The sequence below is a fragment of the Pollicipes pollicipes genome, unplaced genomic scaffold, assembly GCF_011947565.3.
Source record: "Pollicipes pollicipes isolate AB1234 unplaced genomic scaffold, Ppol_2.1 Scaffold_5724;HRSCAF=6776_pilon_pilon_pilon, whole genome shotgun sequence".
In the NCBI taxonomy this organism is placed as follows: Eukaryota; Metazoa; Arthropoda; class Thecostraca; order Pollicipedomorpha; family Pollicipedidae; genus Pollicipes; species Pollicipes pollicipes.
The window spans coordinates 29,305,783-29,323,090 of NW_023596746.1; the positions used below are offsets into that span (position 1 = coordinate 29,305,783).

Here is a 17,308-nt window from a genome sequence, read left to right on the forward strand (position 1 = left end):
CGATCGTCCGACCCCTTATATTTTTTAGAGCTGTCCTTTTGGTGTATGAAACAAATGCGTCAGAAATGAAGTGATACGTTAGCATAATTACTGCTGTTTTTACGTAAGTGATCTGGTTTTTGCAAGAGTTCTTAATTTTATTTGGTATCTAATTTTGATGACAAATATTAAAAAAGGACATGCATGCCCCGAGTAACATGACGGATATTTTGGTTTTTAATTTCAAAAAGATTACTTATACCAACTGCCATGTCGGCAAACCTTGCGCAAATATTACATATGGAAACTCTCATTTCACTTGGGACTGTATGGGGGATTACAGCGGTGTATAGTAACATTGTGCATATGCTTTTTATCGCCAAAAAACTAACTGATGAAATGATTTATCGTTTTAAAATTCATGATGTTGCCGTCTTGTTTGTTTTAAACGCTCAAGTCTTCCTGTTACATTTGTATCATAAAGGACCCTCGTAATATTAATCTGTTGCTGTTGTAGATCGATGCTTTATTTTACCTCAGTGATCTCTGTTTTCAGGCCACATATTTCCACAAAAAGGATCAGCTGGCACAGGAAATGATGGACGATTCAGGTACATGCTATGTGTTGAGCTCTGGTATTGCTCTGCTTCTTTTCACACTATCAGCTTGGTTGCCTATGAAAAAGTGATGTATTTTGTTGCAATCTTTTTTCACTGTATTGTGCATGAAACAACCTAAATCCATTAGATACCTGCCCTTTTTCCCATAGTTTCTATTTTCAACTTAGCTTTGCCAACATGTCATGGAGACAGCATTATTGCTTGTGATTTCCATTACAAGATTGGCATAGTTCACAGCTGTCATGATATTGACTGAGATGCGGTCTATGTTGTGAGAATATGGAAAAGTGAGAATTTTGCATCCTGCACCTAGAAATATTATTGTTCCTCTTCTTCAGTGGTGTGCTTCTATATGTTTTAATACAGGATTTGCATTTTGTGAGTCATCATGTATATTGCACCAATTTTTTTTTCATTGTTGCCACTGGTGTAAGCTTTGTTGACTTCTATGTAATGTCTTGGCCATCAATTCTGTGGCACTTTTATGCATCATCTAAGGTAATTGCTGACTTTTATGTGTTATCTTGTCTTTCAGCCATTTCAGCTATACAGCAATCCTTTACAAATACTGTGGAGGCAGACCCTGAAATTTCTATTGCATTTGCAGCCATCAAAACTCTGCTGAAAGATCTTGAAACACATGAAGGTAAGAGATGTTGGTGAGTTACATGAATGAAAGGAAAGGTTCTGATGTATCTTATTTCATTCTGAACAAAGTATGCACAGCTTATTTAGGTTCTATAGCAGAGTAGTTCAAGAATACCCTGTTGCTGCAGTATTGTGGCAAGATGATGATATGGTGTCTGGAGAGCAAGATGCATTCCTGAACTGAATTGTATATCCATCTGGCTGGTGAAATTTAGCCACACTGTCAGAGCATTGCTATTGGTATTTATGATGATCGTGAAAATCATGATGCTGAACATGCTTTTCATGCCATGTATGCATATTTAAGCTGACTCATCATAAATGTATCCCATTTTAAATTGGAATTTTTCAATCAAACTGACAAAATCACATGTCACTATTTGTGGTCAAGAGACATGCATGCAGCATGCAAGTCATGCACACAGAGCCATGCAAGAGGCATATGCACATGCATATAGTTCCTATGTAGCTCTTCCATTTGTGGTTACAAGGAACATGAGACAGCCACATATGGCCAGAAAGAGTCGGTAGGCTTGAGCTGCATTTTTATCCTGATTTCTTCGGTTGATGTCAAAGATCAAATAATTGATCATGTGGTACATTTTTGTGTTGTTGCAATCATTTCCCCTCCCCACTTAAAAGAGGACAGACTGGAAGCAGTTTCAATTTTCAACAGCCAGGTGTCACAGTTACATTGGACTGGCAGAGCAGACAACTGACATCCATTCTAATGACTGGGGATGTCCATGTATGCATGCCATAATGTACTGTCATGTGCAGCTCATGGATCTGTCCGTGATGAGATATTGTTGAGGATTTGTATCAGATAACAGTGTGGGGGGGGGGGAGGTGTGAAGCCAGCTGCATGATGCAGGTGAGTGTGGCAGAGATGCCAGCTTGCAGTTCTGCAAGTCCCTAACAGACCTCAAAACTGTTTGATCCATATGTGCACCAGCAATCAACCAAAAATCAGCAAATTCCACCTTTTCCTAAATCTTCTTAACAGACCTCAAAACTGTTTGATCCATATGTGCACCAGCAATTGACCGAAAATCAGCGAATTCCACCTTTTCCTAAATCTTCCTCGAATACAAGAAGCTCTATCCAAATGGAATAGATGAGATCAGAAACTCATATAGGTGCATAGTCCTGTTGACTGTGACCAATACCCATCCAAGATATGTGCCTATTTTGCAATACTTTGTGAAATATGTAGATAGAATTCAGAGTTGCAAAAAATACAAAGCACTTCAACTTATTTGACTTTGTGTGTGGAGGTTGTGGGCCAGGTCAGACTGTTGGTCAGCCAATTTTTTGCATTGTAGTGTTGTGAAGAAGTGTGAATTACAGGCATGAGTGTACCTCTACCTGCAAAACTCTTGAAAACATGATATTCTGATGCTGCATGTGTGTGTGCATGTGCATGTTTGTGTGTGAAAGGGTGCAGTCACTCATGTTTAAGTGTCTTCTTGTTCCAAGAAGGCATGTACATCATTTTCATTGTAATTAGTGCGAGAATGACCACATGTTTCTGGATGTTCTAAGTGCACAGTGCTCTACATTTATTATATCAAGAGCCTATCTCCGTGCAATGCATACACTCATGAATAGCGGGTCTTCCAATGCGTTGGTAACATCCTACTGTAAGGACACTCCCTCAGAGGTGTAGTGGCATGCCATCTGTATTTGTTGTTACCTATGAGATAACGATTGGCAAAGATAACCCTGATGCCCGCGATCACTACGCCCGTATCTCGTGATATGAGGCGTACGACTGGTCATTCGATCAATTCTCGGTGAACAGTCTGATGAAAGAATGCCAGCTGAGAACATGATAACGGAATTTCCGAATTCAGTTGCACCGCACCCACATGGCCTTGTGAAAAGTTGCATGCAAGTATTATTTTCTGTTGCTTAGTTAATGCTTCATTATTATTAATGGTATCATTTTGTTATGAGATGTCACACATGTCAGATAATTACTACGCATTTCTTAATCTCAGTGTTTGTAATGAGTATTACTTGGGCACAAGCAACTTATAGCTCAACCACAGACTACTTCCACTGTGACTGACTGTATGTTATTTGGTATTTTGATCAGCTTGAGATTTACTGGCCACTGATCGCCACATTTGCGTTTCTCAGTGGAGACATTGGCTGAGTTAATGAAGAGGATGAAGGAGCTACAGAAGATCCTGATGCTCAGCGAGAAGGCCGGCGCCTCCGTGTCGTCCGGCACCGAACTCTTCCTTCGTTTCATCACGTTGGCTTCGTTAGAATACCCGGTATGTTTTGCTTGACACCACTGAGCTAGCACTGAAATACTGACCGACTGACAGGCAGAACTACAGACTTAGGCTTGACTGAAACACTGCAGTCAGCCACTTGCCAACATGTTTACGACAGTTCTGGGGCATGTTTCTTCCTGTCGGCAGAGACGCTCTGTGCTGAACTCGATACCGCCATCTGACGTATTTAAGGTAAAAATAACGTTAATTTTTGCAACACTAACCGGTGGATCTTAGAGAACGTCATCGGCTGAACTACGTATTCTTGACCTTGTGCTTTAACACTTTTTTAAGGATTCCTCCCTGTGTTACCCTATCCAGTATACGTATTGGGGCATGAGAGCCGTAGACATGCAGTTTGGAACCTTTGCCCTCCATCCCTTAAAGGTGCCGTTTTCTTTCTTTCTATTTCTTCAAGTGCCGAGACTCGCGACAGGCATGCACGTGAGGTCAAGTGGGGCACGGACGGTGCCGCGTAGTGTGGGCTGCGACAGGATTTCGTGGCTCGTGTGACGTGAAACAGAGGACCTCGGCCCAGTGTTGGGAGGAGGCCTAATCCAGAGTTGCACTGGCAAGTGCTAGTTCATATAGGGGGACAGGCAGAAGTCGACAAGGGCAGGGGGTAGCTACAGGAGTCGGGCCAGCACCGACTTCGCGTCAACTCAGGAAGCAGAGGCCTCGTCGCAGTCTGTGGTGACTGCTTGGTGCCCCTGCTTGGGGCGGTGTCTGCTGGCGGCGCGGCGGCGCGATCTCACGCGTGTCTGCTGCGTGCCGCAGGAGCTGCGTGAGAGCCGACGCATTATGATTGAGCGAGGAAAGGCCTTCCTGCGCATGAACGCCGGGGCGCGCGAGAAGATTGCCCGTGTCTGTGGGCCCTTCATCATGGACGACATGACCCTGCTGACCCACTCCAGGTCAGTAATGCTCGTACAATGTGGAGGACGGAGTGCCATCGTTGAGGCTGTCGGACAGCCCCTCTGCAATGAATGCATGGTATGAGTCACCACTGTAGGCTGGGACGCGCACCCAGATTAGCCAAAGCATGAAATCAAGGAAATGTTTTGGTGGAGCATAATAGATGTTGAAACCTACACAGCATTTGCTTACTTTCAAATATATTGACAGCATCGTTGCGCGGACTGGTTACCATTCAGAGAGGTAATGCTCGGGTGGTCCTGGCCATTTCGCCACAATGCAGTGCGGCTGAGCTTTGGGAATACTGATGATGTGTGATAAGATGATGATGCTGAGATGATGCTTAGATGGCAATAACGATGCGTAATTTATGCCATGTACTAAGGTGTTTTTCGACGGTGGTTCCGCTGGGTTCTGATGAAATAAATAACTCACCTGTACCGTAATAAGGTATTATTTTGAGCTCCCCTAACGTGTCCGCAAGAGGCGCATTGGTCGCACCGCCTGAGGTGGAGCGCTGACAGCAGCAGCGTCCTGAAGGTCCGCCACAGTGGAGCCCACAGCGTCAGTCGGTAGCCCAACTTAAACTGGAACTCCACATGAAGGTGGAATACTTCCCCGACTGCGCCTTTTTATCCTGACAAAGGTCATTGGTTTATAAATTCTACTGGGCAAGTCTATTGCTCGCAGTTGGCAAGACAAACTTAACTGTTTTGGACAAAATGTGTTACGATAGCGATGATCCGGTCATCAGACGGTGTAAACACGCGAAAAAAAATTCTGAAGATCTGAGCTTTTCATGACGAGTTCCGAAAAAGAGATATCGCATAGTTGCATGTGCATAATCAAAATATGTGCATGTAAAGTCAAGCTTCAACATTAAAGGTGACTGTCTCAGTAAACTACAACGTAGTTACTGTTGCACGCTGTGAAGCGGGTGTGCTGCATCCAGTTCTGGTTTGATGTTCACTGGACAATCCGTTTTCAGATCTCGTGCCGTCAGGGACGCCTTGATAGAAGCCAAGAAGAACGGCAAAAACTTCCGCGTTTTTGTCACGGAGAGCTGTCCTGACCACAGCGGGTAGGTGCCACTGGTTATTTCGTTCAGTATTACCTCCGAAATTACTCTGACTTAGTGCTGTGATAGTCAGCGACCATTCGCTGTCCATTGTGATTTGTTACAGCTTGGTTGAGTATCAAAATTTAATGTGTTGTTTTGTTCGCGTAGTCGTGGTGGCTCCACGTCTGTCAATTTGAGTGACCGAGTACAGACAATTCCGCTGGCGGGCAGTCGGTCTATTACGTATGCATAAGGTGACCAACGGCCGGAGATGTGCTGAAAGCGAGGTAGCACTCGCTTAAACAGCCAGCCGCATCATGTTGCTAGGAGTTCTGTGACACGTACACATTGCACAACAGCTGTACTGTTTCCTCTTTATTTGCGTTGCAATTTTGTTTTATGGAATACGTAAACGAGCTAAGGCTGGGATGGAGGTTTCAGAGGGGGCGTTGTGGATGAGTGGCTAGCGCATTCGGCTCGCAGTTGGGGCCCCGGGTTCGAATCCCGGTTGCGCCATGGCCACTGAGCGCTAGGGTGGTCACTGCAGTCGCTGGCGCGCCGTGAGCGGGTGCGCGACGGACGTCAGCAACTCCAGTGGCCATCTTGGCGCTCAGAGGTCATGGCGCAACTAGGATTAGCCCCCATCGCCCCTTTCCACGTGGTAGACGAAAGCGTCAACCGCGTTCCCTTTTTTATGAATAGAGATGTCAGCAACGGGAACAGAGTTATGACGAAGTGATCGGACCAAAAATGAATTGCATACATTGATGTTGAACACGCACGGTTTGGGAAGGGGCGAAATCCGTCCCCTCCCTCCAGGTATAATTGAATATCTCCGGAATGCATGCGCAGATCTGTCCATTTATCTGCGAATTAAACCCTAGTGCGTCGTTTAAAGCAAAGAAGACCGAAATCGACCGGAAAATTGTGAAGCTCCAGGCTGACAAAATGGAGAACGTAGCCGGTGTCCGAGCGTGAGAACACGCACCGCCGGTATATCAGCAGCAGTGGAATGTTCCGGACAACGCTAGTAAATTTTGTGCGCATGCTGCTATACCTTACGATGCAACGGTCTTGCTGGATCACCGAGGTTAATTCAGATTGAGTTCATAAGGGGTCAATGGGATCAATCCAAATCAGCCGTATGGTGCCTACAAGCACCAAAAGCGATCTGGGAATTGTGCCATTTTGCTAAGTTGTTCCGCGACGTACTGACATCTCTTGCCCTTTGCTCTTATGAAGCAAAGGCTTTGTATGTTCAATCGTCTACTGTTGGCGCACTTCCGCTCTTTCTTCAGGAAGTCGATTGTCCCCGCCCGCCCGCCCGCCCGCCCGCCCGCGCGGCCGGTCAGCCAATCATCCGACCGACCGCGCACTCTGGAGCGGGGGCGAGGCCAGATGCTATGGTTGTATTGTATTGTGTATCATGTCAACAGCGTAACTTGGCTTCATTTTATGCACACTTAAACAAAATCGCAGCGATTCACGAGGATGACAAGCCAAGCTATGCAAAGTATTCCAAATTTGGCACGTTTGACTTATTTGCCCCTGATGGCATTGACTCAAGCTTATGATTTTTCACACAACCTAGTTCCCTACGGTTCTTGTAGTTCCAGTTCTTGGAGGATAGCAGCGAGATTCGCCCCTGCCTCCGCTGTGCGTAATTTTCAGAGGCCCTCCCTTGTGCGTGTGAATCTCTAGAAACAAAACTACAGAAACATAGCACAAAGAGCAAACAAAGATAAAGGTTCCGAGCATTAATGATGGGCGCCGCGTCGCGTGTCCGCCATCCAGCTCTGTGTGTGGGTGTGGTTCCGCACACAGCCTTTGTTATCGCATTGCACAATGCGCGTCACGTGTCGCGCGGCAGGAAGAGCCCCGACCGGAACTAGTGCATCATCCAGCCGGTGTCAGCCGGTCAGCCCGCGACGTTCTGTTCTGCCTGGTCATCGCTGAGCCGAGCATCAGTGTTCTTGTGGCCGCGTGCAACAAAGGGGAATTTCGCGCGGGGTGATTTGCATTCTAGGCTTTTCGGTTGACCTTGGGTCAATGGGCCTGAAAACTAGCCCCAGCCTTAGACGCATTTGCCGGTTCCGATTCTACCTGTGAAATCATCGACAGAAATGAAGCGATGAAAGTCATCGCCGATTTCTCCAGTGCGCTTAGGTAGCGACAGTCCCCGATTTCTCTGCTCCGCAAAGGTAGCGGCAGCTTATCGCCGCCATCGGTCCGAAGTCTCTGTGCCGGGCGCGGCTGCATGTCAATCGCATGCACGATGTGCATGTTGGTGCATGCATTGGTGGTCGCGTGAATTTCCACGAAAAAGGTGGACGTGTGCTCGCTGAACGTTTTTCAAGATGGATGCTTCCAGATTCAGACAGATGATTCAGATGAATAAGTCCAGATTTCAGACAAATATTGAACATTCTGAATGATGGTTGGTTACGCCAGCCGAAGGCAGTGTGAAGTGTTGGCGGCGGTACCTGCCGTTGACTCGTAGGTGAGATTGGAGGTCCACTTATGAAGCCAGATGAAGATCAGTATCACTAGCCAGATGAAACTTGATGTTAACGCTCCAAGGAACGCTCTCCGTCCGTGTTGTGGTGTTCTGGGGCCCCAGCCGCTGGTGTAGATACAGGTTGACCGGGCGGTCGGCTGCCTTTGAGCTGTTCCCAGACTTGCGTCACTCCGGGTGGGGTGCCGCAGTGTGGCGGTGCAGAGGCACACGTGTCTGGTTGGAAACAACCGGCTCGTGGCAAAACCAGGGCTGTGACGACACTGCTGCTTGCCGGGAACGGGAGCTCCGCTGGAATACAGCGACCTTTGCAGCTTGCGTCATCACCGCGACGCACTGTTTGGCCTGCTGGCTGATCGTGACGTCATACTTGTAGCGTGTGCAACAGGTGGTACCTTTCTGTAGCGAGCCACAAACGTGCAACACGGCCGCGCTGATCTGGAACTCAGCTGGTGCAGCCGAGGTCTAATGAGAAACACTACAGTGCCTTTACCCCCGGACTTCCCGCGGTGTAGGCGGAATACAGCGCACCAGTCAGTGAGGCCCATAGCAGCTCCAGGTCTCCGGACTTCTTCTGGGGGCTCCCGGCGCTCATGAAGTGGGTGCAGAGCAGTTCATCGCGCACCGAGACTGCTCGGCGCTGATCCTCGCCCCCCCCCCCCCCCCCCCCCCTCCATGCCTGCAGGGATTAAACCGCGCGGCTCTGTCTGCGGGAGGCGTGCAGTGTTTCCCAGACGCGCCAGACCGCAGCTGAGGCCTGCGTTATTCCGGCTGTGCCCCAGCTGGCTGGCTGGTCGAGGGCAGGCGCTGTCACACATCGCACAGATGTGCCACTGCTTTGGCAACTTCCGAGCCGTCACAAGGCTGCTGAAGTGACGGCATCTGACGCGTATACCGTGACACGCGGGTTGTTGCTGCTGCTCACAACCGGTTTGTTTTTGTAGTTGGGTGCTCCATGCGCGAAGAAGGAAATTTTGGCGGTATCTGACTTACCCGGCCGTGATTCACGCCACAACGTAATTAATCAAAATGATCAGGTCTGGCGAAAGCGTATTTCAGCTAAGCATCTCCTGATTTAGATTTGTTCGTTTTTCCAACTATTCGCCCTGCGCTGCAGTCTGTGTGGGTGTGAATTTTTCCCTTTGATATGGCAACATGAGACCTCTCACGAACACTGCGTGCCAGCACTGCGGCAGTGTTGTGGGTCACGGCATGTCGCCACGGCAACACAGGAGAGCGTGTGCAGTGGGTTTGCGGCCGTGCATAGGATTGTCGACTCAGGATGTTGCCAAAAATAGCGCGCATGTCTGAACCCTCGAAGTCACCGGCTCCCATCGTGTGGACGTCCGCCAGCTGGGACGCACTGTTCGGGACTCATTACTGTCACACCGTTACCCGCTCGAAGTCAGGTAGCTGTTGGCCGCACAGTATTCAGCCACACGCACTCGACAAGTGGCATGTCAGTGGTGGACCATGGCGATGTGACGACACGGAAAAGAACGATTACCGGACGTCCCGGGTTTGTGTTCCAGCCTTGAATGTAGATAATGCTGTGCAGGCGCTCCCGCTGGTTGGTTGCCGTGGGGAAGGGGGATGGGTTGAAGGACGTCTATTGGGTTTTCCGACTGCGGAAACTGTGACTGTTGAGACATTTTAGCAACCGTCCTGAGCTTAAGTGAAGGTTTCCAAGCATTATTTGTCGCGTCATTAGACTACGGTTAGCTGATCACGCAGTGCCGGGTCCAGCGGGATCTTAGAAGGCGTGCTCGAAAAAATGCCGACATGCTTTTTTTTTAGCTAGGAATGGATGGAGATAGATTGCATTTTCAATGTAGGGGCTGTTACGAAGCATTTCGTTTAGGTGATACTCGGCGAAACATCATATGAAGCATAGTCAAAGCATTAAGAAGCGGATCCAGGGAATGGAAGGGGGGTAAGTAACTCTGCCTGGAAGGGTGTGGTGTAACTCTGCCTGAGTTACATCACATCAAAATCGCAAATGTGCAGATCGGACTGAAGGTATCCACGCTTTGGGAACGTTGCTCGACTCGAAAGAAAACCTGAACGAAAAAGCACTCATTTATATTGCTTAAACAAAAACGTGGGATTAAACAGTTGGCAACGCTGGTGAATTGAGATTGCATTAGCCCACAAATATGTGACGTTTAGAATATACCAGAATATACCAACAAAAATCATGTTGTGGCATGACAACCTGTACATTATGTTCGGAATTACGAAATGGGTTAATTGAGAGGACGTGTTTATGGCGAATGACATTCCGTTTTATTCTTGCGGATGCCGCCCTTGCGCCAAAAAAAAATGTATGCTTTAGTCGTAGAACGGTATTCAAAGCCATGATGGTGCATTTGATGCCCTTTCCAAGCCGATTTGTTGAATGCGTTGAGAGATATCGGCCTTCCGGTTTGGGAGATATAAGTGGTCTCGGGCCAGTCCTCCCTCCCCTCCCCTCCGCTCCCCTCCCCCCCCCCTTTCAAATTTCCGGACCCCTGGAAACTGCAGAGGAGACATAGTGGGATTCAGCACGAACGTCACCAAGCTTTATATGCGCATAGGGGCGCGACCAATCTCGGCAAAGGAGGTAGGGGGGGGGGGGGGTCATAGGGTTGACAAATGGTCTCCCGATCATGAAAGTCCACTCTCCCCCCCCCCAAAAAAAATGCCAGATGTGTGCACTTGATTTTGAGGTTGGCATATGCCTGAAACCAAAAATAGATCCTGCGATCCCATTAACATGGAAGTGTATGGGAGCCCGTATCCTTCCTTGGCGCCCAGACACATGTCTCTTTCAGCGGGCGCGATTTTCACTTTTTATATATTCTGTCTTGTTATCTTGATTTTATTTTTACCTCGTTTAACTGGAACGGAAGCCAGAAACTACTAGAAGATGCAGTTGTATTTTGACGTCAATAAAGCGATGAAGTTGAGCGTTCATTGGCTGCTTGGAATATGCCGATGACACCCAGGGGCATTGACAAGGTTTCTGGGTTTTGCATAGATATTGAGAACCATGTAAACATAGATTGACGGCTGAACTGAGTCGAAGTGGCATTAGCATAGCCAGCATATGTTCCATGGAAAACGTTCAGCCTTCGTATAGAATCGAATAGTGAAACAAATTATGTAACAGCTTGAACATGCGCGCTCGCAAACCTTCGAATCAAAGACCCCATGGCCGGCGTTGCAGTCTCCACAGGCCGTGCGGCGTTGATCCCCGGCAAGCATAAGGCGATGGCCTGTCCGTTAATGTATTTTAATATTGATGATTGACACGGACAAGCATTTGCAGCACCGCGAACCGCGGCGGGAATGTGGTGTTGAACCTGGAATAGTGAACTTAGAATCCCTGTTTTGGAGTTTTGTTGGAACTGTTAACTTGTTTGGAGGGCAACCTCAGAATGATGCAGGTGAAATACACGCTCGTCCAATGTTTGGTAAGGTAAGAATTGACGGATCGCTGCAGATGCCGTCATTGACGCGGCAGGTCCGGTACCGTCGCCGGGTCCCATAACTGGCACAGATACTCCAGTTTGGCTCAACGGGCTCCGGGTGAATTGAGTTTGAGGGCTTCCCATTCCGAATGTGGGCCCCTGAGTGGCAACAGACCCCTCCCAATGCCTCACTGTCGGGATATTTGTGGTGTAATGGTTAGTCTAAGCGTCCGGGAAGTCAGAGGTACAGGGTTCGATTGCTCGCGGTGCTCACCATTCCCAGGATGAGAAGCAGGTGACGCCATATAGCCTCAGCAATTGAATGTATCGAAAGTTTCCCGGAGGTCCCGAAAAAGTCAGTCCTGGGTCCCCTCGGGCCCTGGCCGACTCGGGGCCTCTTGCCAACACGAGCCATCTTAGGCACTGACTGGCAGGGCCTCTCATTGGTTCAGAGGCCTAAGCAATATAAATCACGGACTCCGTCTGTGCCCCTGCTTGGCAAATGGGCAAGACCGTCACGGAGCCGACTGTTCGGTGTTGGTGGTGTCTGACCGACATAGAGGCCCTCATCGACACAGTGGCCCGCGATCGGCGTAAAGAGCCCTCTGGCTAGCATTTAAGGGCGCAGCTCTGCGAGCAGGGGCCCATTATTTAGACCAATGTTCACTGACATTGGTCCTGTTAAAGCGTATTACCGGTTATTAAGAGCCCTATTGAGGGGCCCAAATACAGCACTGCGGTGTTTTTGGGCCCCTTAATAGGCCTCTTAATCGTCTTTCCCGAGATTTAAGGGGGGCTGGAGTATATGCTCCAGGCGTCCCTTCCCCCTGCATGCGTCACTGTTTGCACACCACTTCTGTGATGACAAGAGCCTTCTTCGAGAACAGAACAGAAAACATCGGATAATGACTGGATGTTTGCTCCGTGCGGAAGATGTGTTACATTGCGAGAACACGGATACGAACCCGGTACTTTTTCCGAAACAGATATGTTCTAAACGATTATGCCTTCAGCAAGAGCTGTTGAGCTAAATGTATCGACAATTACCTGCAGCTGTCATGTGTCTGTCGTTGTGCTCCAGCTCCGGTGTCTGTTGGATTACCTGCAACTGTCGTATGTCTGTCGGTGTGCTCCAGCTCCGGTGTCTGTTGGATTACCTGCAACTGTCGTATATCTGCCGGTGTGCTCCAGCTCTGGCGTCTGTCGGATTACATGCAGCTGCCGTGTGTCTGTCGGTGTGCTCCAGCTCCAGTGTATGTCGGATTTGTGCAGCTGCCGTGTGTCTGTCGGTGTGCTCCAGCTCCGGTGTATGTCGGATTGGCTGCAGCTGAAGTGTGTCTATCGCTGTGCTCCAGCCCTAGGGTATGTCGGATGAGCTGTAGCTGCCGTGTGTCTGTCGGCTTGCTCCAGCTCCAGTGTGTGTCGGATTTGCTGCAGCTGCAGTGTGTCTGTCGCTGTGCTCCAGCTCCAGTGTATGTCGGATTTGTGCAGCTGCCGTGTGTCTGTCGGTGTGCTCCAGCTCCGGTGTATGTCGGATTGGCTGCAGCTGCCGTGCGTCTGTCGGTGTGCACCAGCTCCAGTGTGTGTCGGATTGGCTGCAGCTGCAGTGTGTCCATCGCTGTGCTCCAGCCCCAGTGTATGTCGGATGAGCTGTAGTTGCCGTGTGTCTGTCGCTGTGCTCCAGCTCCAGTGTATGTCGGATTTGTGCAGCTGCCGTATGTCCGTCGGAGTGCTCCAGCTCCAGTGTGCGTCGGATTTTCTGCAGCTGCAGTGTGTCTGTCGCTGTGCTCCAGCTCCAGTGTATGTCGGATGAGCTGTAGCTGCCGTGTGTCTGTCGGCCAGCGAGAAGCTACAGAAGGAGCTCAGCAGGGCCGGCATCAGTTGCACGCTGGTGCTGGACGCGGCCGTCGCCTACGTCATGGAGAGGGTCGACTGCGTGCTGGTGGGCGCCGAGGGCGTGGTTGAGAACGGCGGCATCATCAACAAGATCGGCAACCTGAACGTGGCCATGTGCGCACACGCCTTCAAGCGGCCGCTGTATGTGCTGGCAGAGTGCATCAAGTTCGTTCGCCTTTACCCGCTCAGCCAGCAGGAGGTGCCCAACGACTTCAAGGTAAGGGAGCGGGGGGGGGGGGGGGGCGATGGGTGACACCAGTGGCGGGAGGAACGCGGGTCGTGTTAGCGCGTCGACGCTCGTGGCCGCGGTTGTGACACGCCGCTTGCGGTAGTCCCAGTAAAAATACGAGGGTGTTCTCGGGACGCGCGTTTCGCCGAGCTGGCTGCCGCTGAGTGTTTGCAGTCGAGCCGGGGTGCCCCTCTGGTCGGTGGGCCGGCTGGTGTTTGTCACACTCGTGCAGGCTGGCGTTTGTTTAGCCCATGGGCTGCAGGCGGGCGGCGGGCACGTGTGCTCGACGATTGCGCTGGACGCCGTGTTCAATAAACATCGGCCGGCTGCAACGACGCCATGGCGAGTCTTATGCAGTGACACTGCGCAAATGTGTGGCGTGGAGCGTATCGGTTCGCCGCTGATGCCGGACTTGTTATTGGCACGAGTGGCGAGCACGTCGAGGCTTGGGCATGGCTTCAATGCGGTAATTCCGGGTGTGGTTTCCGACGCGGCGTGGTGACAAGGATACGGCGATGAGTGTAAATGCAGCCATCCCTGCCAGCGTTGACATCGTTGCATGTCGGTGGATACGTCAGTCTTAACCACAAATTTCAAGACCTTGTGAAAAAATGGCCTTTTTAATGAAACCCTTTTAATAGATGTCTACTCCGAAATGCCGGTGTGGTCCTCCCAGCGATCACCATCGACTACCGCGCTGCGTGACAAAGCGCCTGCCGAGAGCGCGTCTGTAGCCGGGGCATCGGCGCCGGCCGCCGCCGCCCGACACTGCACGACTGCTGCACGGGCTCGAGAGGCACCGCGAGGTCACCGACACAGGTCGTCGACACCGCTGCCTGACGCGCGCCCTGTGCCGGCAGTACTCGGCCTCACGCCGCACGGCGCCGCACCGGCCGGACGACGCCTCGCAGCCGACCCACCCGCTGGTCGACTACACGCCGCCGCGCTACATCACGCTGCTCTTCACAGACCTGGGCGTTCTGACGCCGGCTGCCGTCTCCGAACAGCTCATTCAGCTGTACATGTGAGCCGGCCGCACCGCCGGACGACCGGCTCACCGGGCGGGCCGTGCGGACCGGCGGCTCCGACTGTTGTGCGCGCTGCACGCGGTTCGCCAGATAGCCCCAACAGCTATGGCTTCATGGGATCGCTGGTGGTGTTACTGTGGAGAGTGCGGGGGCGTTCGTTGATCGCCTTTGAGAACAATGCCCGGTTGAAGACGCAAATGCGTGGGTTACAGTGATAGGTTTTTACGTATTTGTGGTGTATGTGTACACTGTGAATAAAACGCAAAGATAGTATTGTTCTCGAGCATTTATTCGCCAATACACTTCGCCCAGTACGTGATATGTATGCGCCCTGGGATCCGCGCGAGTGAATCCTCAGTCGAACCTAGAGAACGGTCAATAAAAACGTGGAACGCTCGTCAAGGCACAGCATCGCATCGCGCTTCCTTCTACACTTGCCCTGCCGTTGGCTCCCGGCAGCCTGCAAAGCCGACTTCGGCTCCCATATCACAGCGAGTCCCAACCACGCTCGCCCCCCGCCTCTGCGGGGCGCGTGTCCGGCCGGCTCCTGAGGCCGGCTCCTGAGGCCGGCTCCTGACGTCCTACAGGGTCAGGCCGGCCAAAGCCGCCTGCTCACGGATCCAGGGCACCTGCTGTGCGACATCGGCGTATACGCCCGGCACGCCTTCCAGGCCACAGCCGATGCCCCACGACACGACGCCCAGCTGGATGTAGCGGCTGGGGTCAAGAGGATCACGACAGGCCAACGGCGAGCCGCCGTCACCGGTACACGTGTCCTGGCCGCCCACACCGCCGGCGCACGTGAACGAGCGGTCCAGCGCGAAGTACTTTCTCAGCCGGGTCTTACGCAGCGCAGCTTGGCAGGGGGCGTGCGGCACGAGCGGCAGCTCGATCCCCTTCAGTATGGTCTGGAACTGGCCGGCCACGAAGGCATCCTTGCCCCAACCGGTGGCGATGCACTCGGCCTGGTCATATACGACATCCGGGTCGGGCAGGCACAGCGTGTCGATATGCTCCTGCAGCTCGACGGGCTCCTCAAGAAAGAGCAGCGCCACGTCGTCACTGAGGCGCCGCCGCTGGAAATCCTCGTGCGCCACGAAACGTGCCACGTCCACGTCCACGTGTCGGAAGCGCTCGCTCTCCTGCTGCGTGTCCCACTCGCCGAGGCGCACGCGCAGGCGTGCTGTCGCGTTCAGGCTGTGCACACAGTGAGCGGCGGTCATCACCACCTGCGGGTGAATCAGCGAGCCGCCGCACTCGAAGAAGTTGCGCTCCTCACCGCCCACCTCCTCCACGCGCAGCACGGCCGCCATCCAGGGAATCTCGCCAAACTGCGTCTCGTTGTCTTTGAAGCCGACGATGCGTGCACCGACGCCGAGCTGGTTGCGGCGGCCGCACTGCGGCACATAAGGCTCAGAGATTTGGGGGTCATCCGTCGGCCGTGTGCAGCAGACATCGCCGAAGCGCGGGCACTCCGAGTGCGTGATAAATTCAAAGTCTTCCTCGAACTGTTGCTTGCCGATGCGCACGTCGAACTCGCCGAGTCCATCGCTGAGGATGTTCTCCTCGTCGCAGCGGAAGTAGGGCGTGCAGACGTGCTGGCCGCGCTCGCAGCGCACCACCTCCTCAGGTAGCTGGGAGTTGCCAAGCAGGTCGGCGATGAACTTGTCGTCGTCCGCGGGACTGGCGCTGGTGTCGCCGAGCAGGGAGCCGAGGAACGCGTCGTCCTCATTCTGCGGTCGGGCGAGAGCGCCGCCATGCGACAGCAGCACCCCGACTACCGCCATCAGCAGAGGCCTCATCTGAGGAGAGTGACGCGGGGCTTAGCGACGGCATTTGACGTCTGTACAGCGGGGCATTTAAGTCCGGTGCCGGCGGCCAAGCACTGACCGTGTCAGCCCACTGCAAAGTAAATGGGGACACCAAATATTTTCGAGAGCTACGTTTGCAAAAACTAGCACAACCCGACAAGCCACTCCTCGTTTCACTCTCCCCTTTTTGTGCGATATCAAACCAAACGCACGGTGGAACGTTGAACGTTAAAATCGGTCCCATGACTGCCAGCTCGGACGACGCCTCGCGCTCACCGCCGCCGGTCGCTGTCAAATTGGACGGGCAGGAGGCGCACTCACCTTGACTGTGCAGCGTGGACTGACGCTTGTATCAACGCCCAGCGCTGTGCGGTCGCTCCCTGCACTGTAACGGCTCTCCTGCCTGCTCCGGTTGCTGCCCGACTACCGCTCGCCGACAGCGGGAACGTGCTATAAACGCTCGGCCAGACGGCGCAGATGACGTACTTTCCAGTCGGCCGTGACGTCACATTCCTGGGAGGAGAGCGAACTCCGCCGCCCCCGGGTGACGTCAAAGCGGGGCAAGAGGCTAGTCCCAGTCCAGACTTGCGTGGAGGGATTTTCCCTGCGCCCGGGAAAACAGGTTATCGTGGCTCGCGAGTCATGTTGCCGCACGGCCACTGCGAGAGCTTTGGATGCTCAAGACTTTAATTTACGAAAGGTCATGCGTAAAGGTGACTTAACATAGCTAGAAATGGAACACGCGCTTTCCACGCATGAGTGGCATGTCTGTGGCAGACCCAGAGTTTGATCAGGGGAAAGAGAGGAGGGGGGGGGGGGGGCGTGAGAGGAGGGCTTCGGCTTCTCTTGGGGGACGGTCTATGCATG

General features: G+C 52.0%; 2 protein-coding genes across 4 annotated transcripts; one reads left to right on the plus strand and one right to left on the minus strand.

The window, feature by feature from the left end:
• Positions 1 to 288: 288 nt before the first annotated feature.
• eIF2Balpha (eukaryotic translation initiation factor 2B subunit alpha) lies at positions 289 to 14,944 on the plus strand. 3 transcript variants are annotated; one of them, XM_037225675.1, is made up of 8 exons: positions 289 to 339; positions 536 to 590; positions 1,135 to 1,245; positions 3,393 to 3,532; positions 4,313 to 4,449; positions 5,439 to 5,531; positions 13,320 to 13,590; positions 14,463 to 14,944. In XM_037225675.1, the coding sequence occupies exons 2-8, from the start codon at positions 575 to 577 to the stop codon at positions 14,628 to 14,630; spliced, it is 936 nt and encodes a 311-aa protein (XP_037081570.1). In that variant the 5' UTR covers positions 289 to 339; positions 536 to 574; the 3' UTR covers positions 14,631 to 14,944. The 3 variants fall into 3 exon arrangements, with proteins under 3 accessions (XP_037081570.1, XP_037081572.1, XP_037081571.1); XM_037225677.1 differs by having other exon boundaries at positions 313 to 331; XM_037225676.1 differs by having other exon boundaries at positions 315 to 324.
• On the minus strand, positions 14,899 to 16,875 carry LOC119102308 (phenoloxidase-activating factor 2). Its single transcript, XM_037225674.1, has 2 exons — positions 16,763 to 16,875; positions 14,899 to 16,432 (listed from the first exon to the last, which is right to left on the minus strand). The coding sequence occupies exon 2, from the start codon at positions 16,430 to 16,432 to the stop codon at positions 15,212 to 15,214; it is 1,221 nt and encodes a 406-aa protein (XP_037081569.1). The 5' UTR covers positions 16,763 to 16,875; the 3' UTR covers positions 14,899 to 15,211.
• Positions 16,876 to 17,308: the final 433 nt, after the last annotated feature.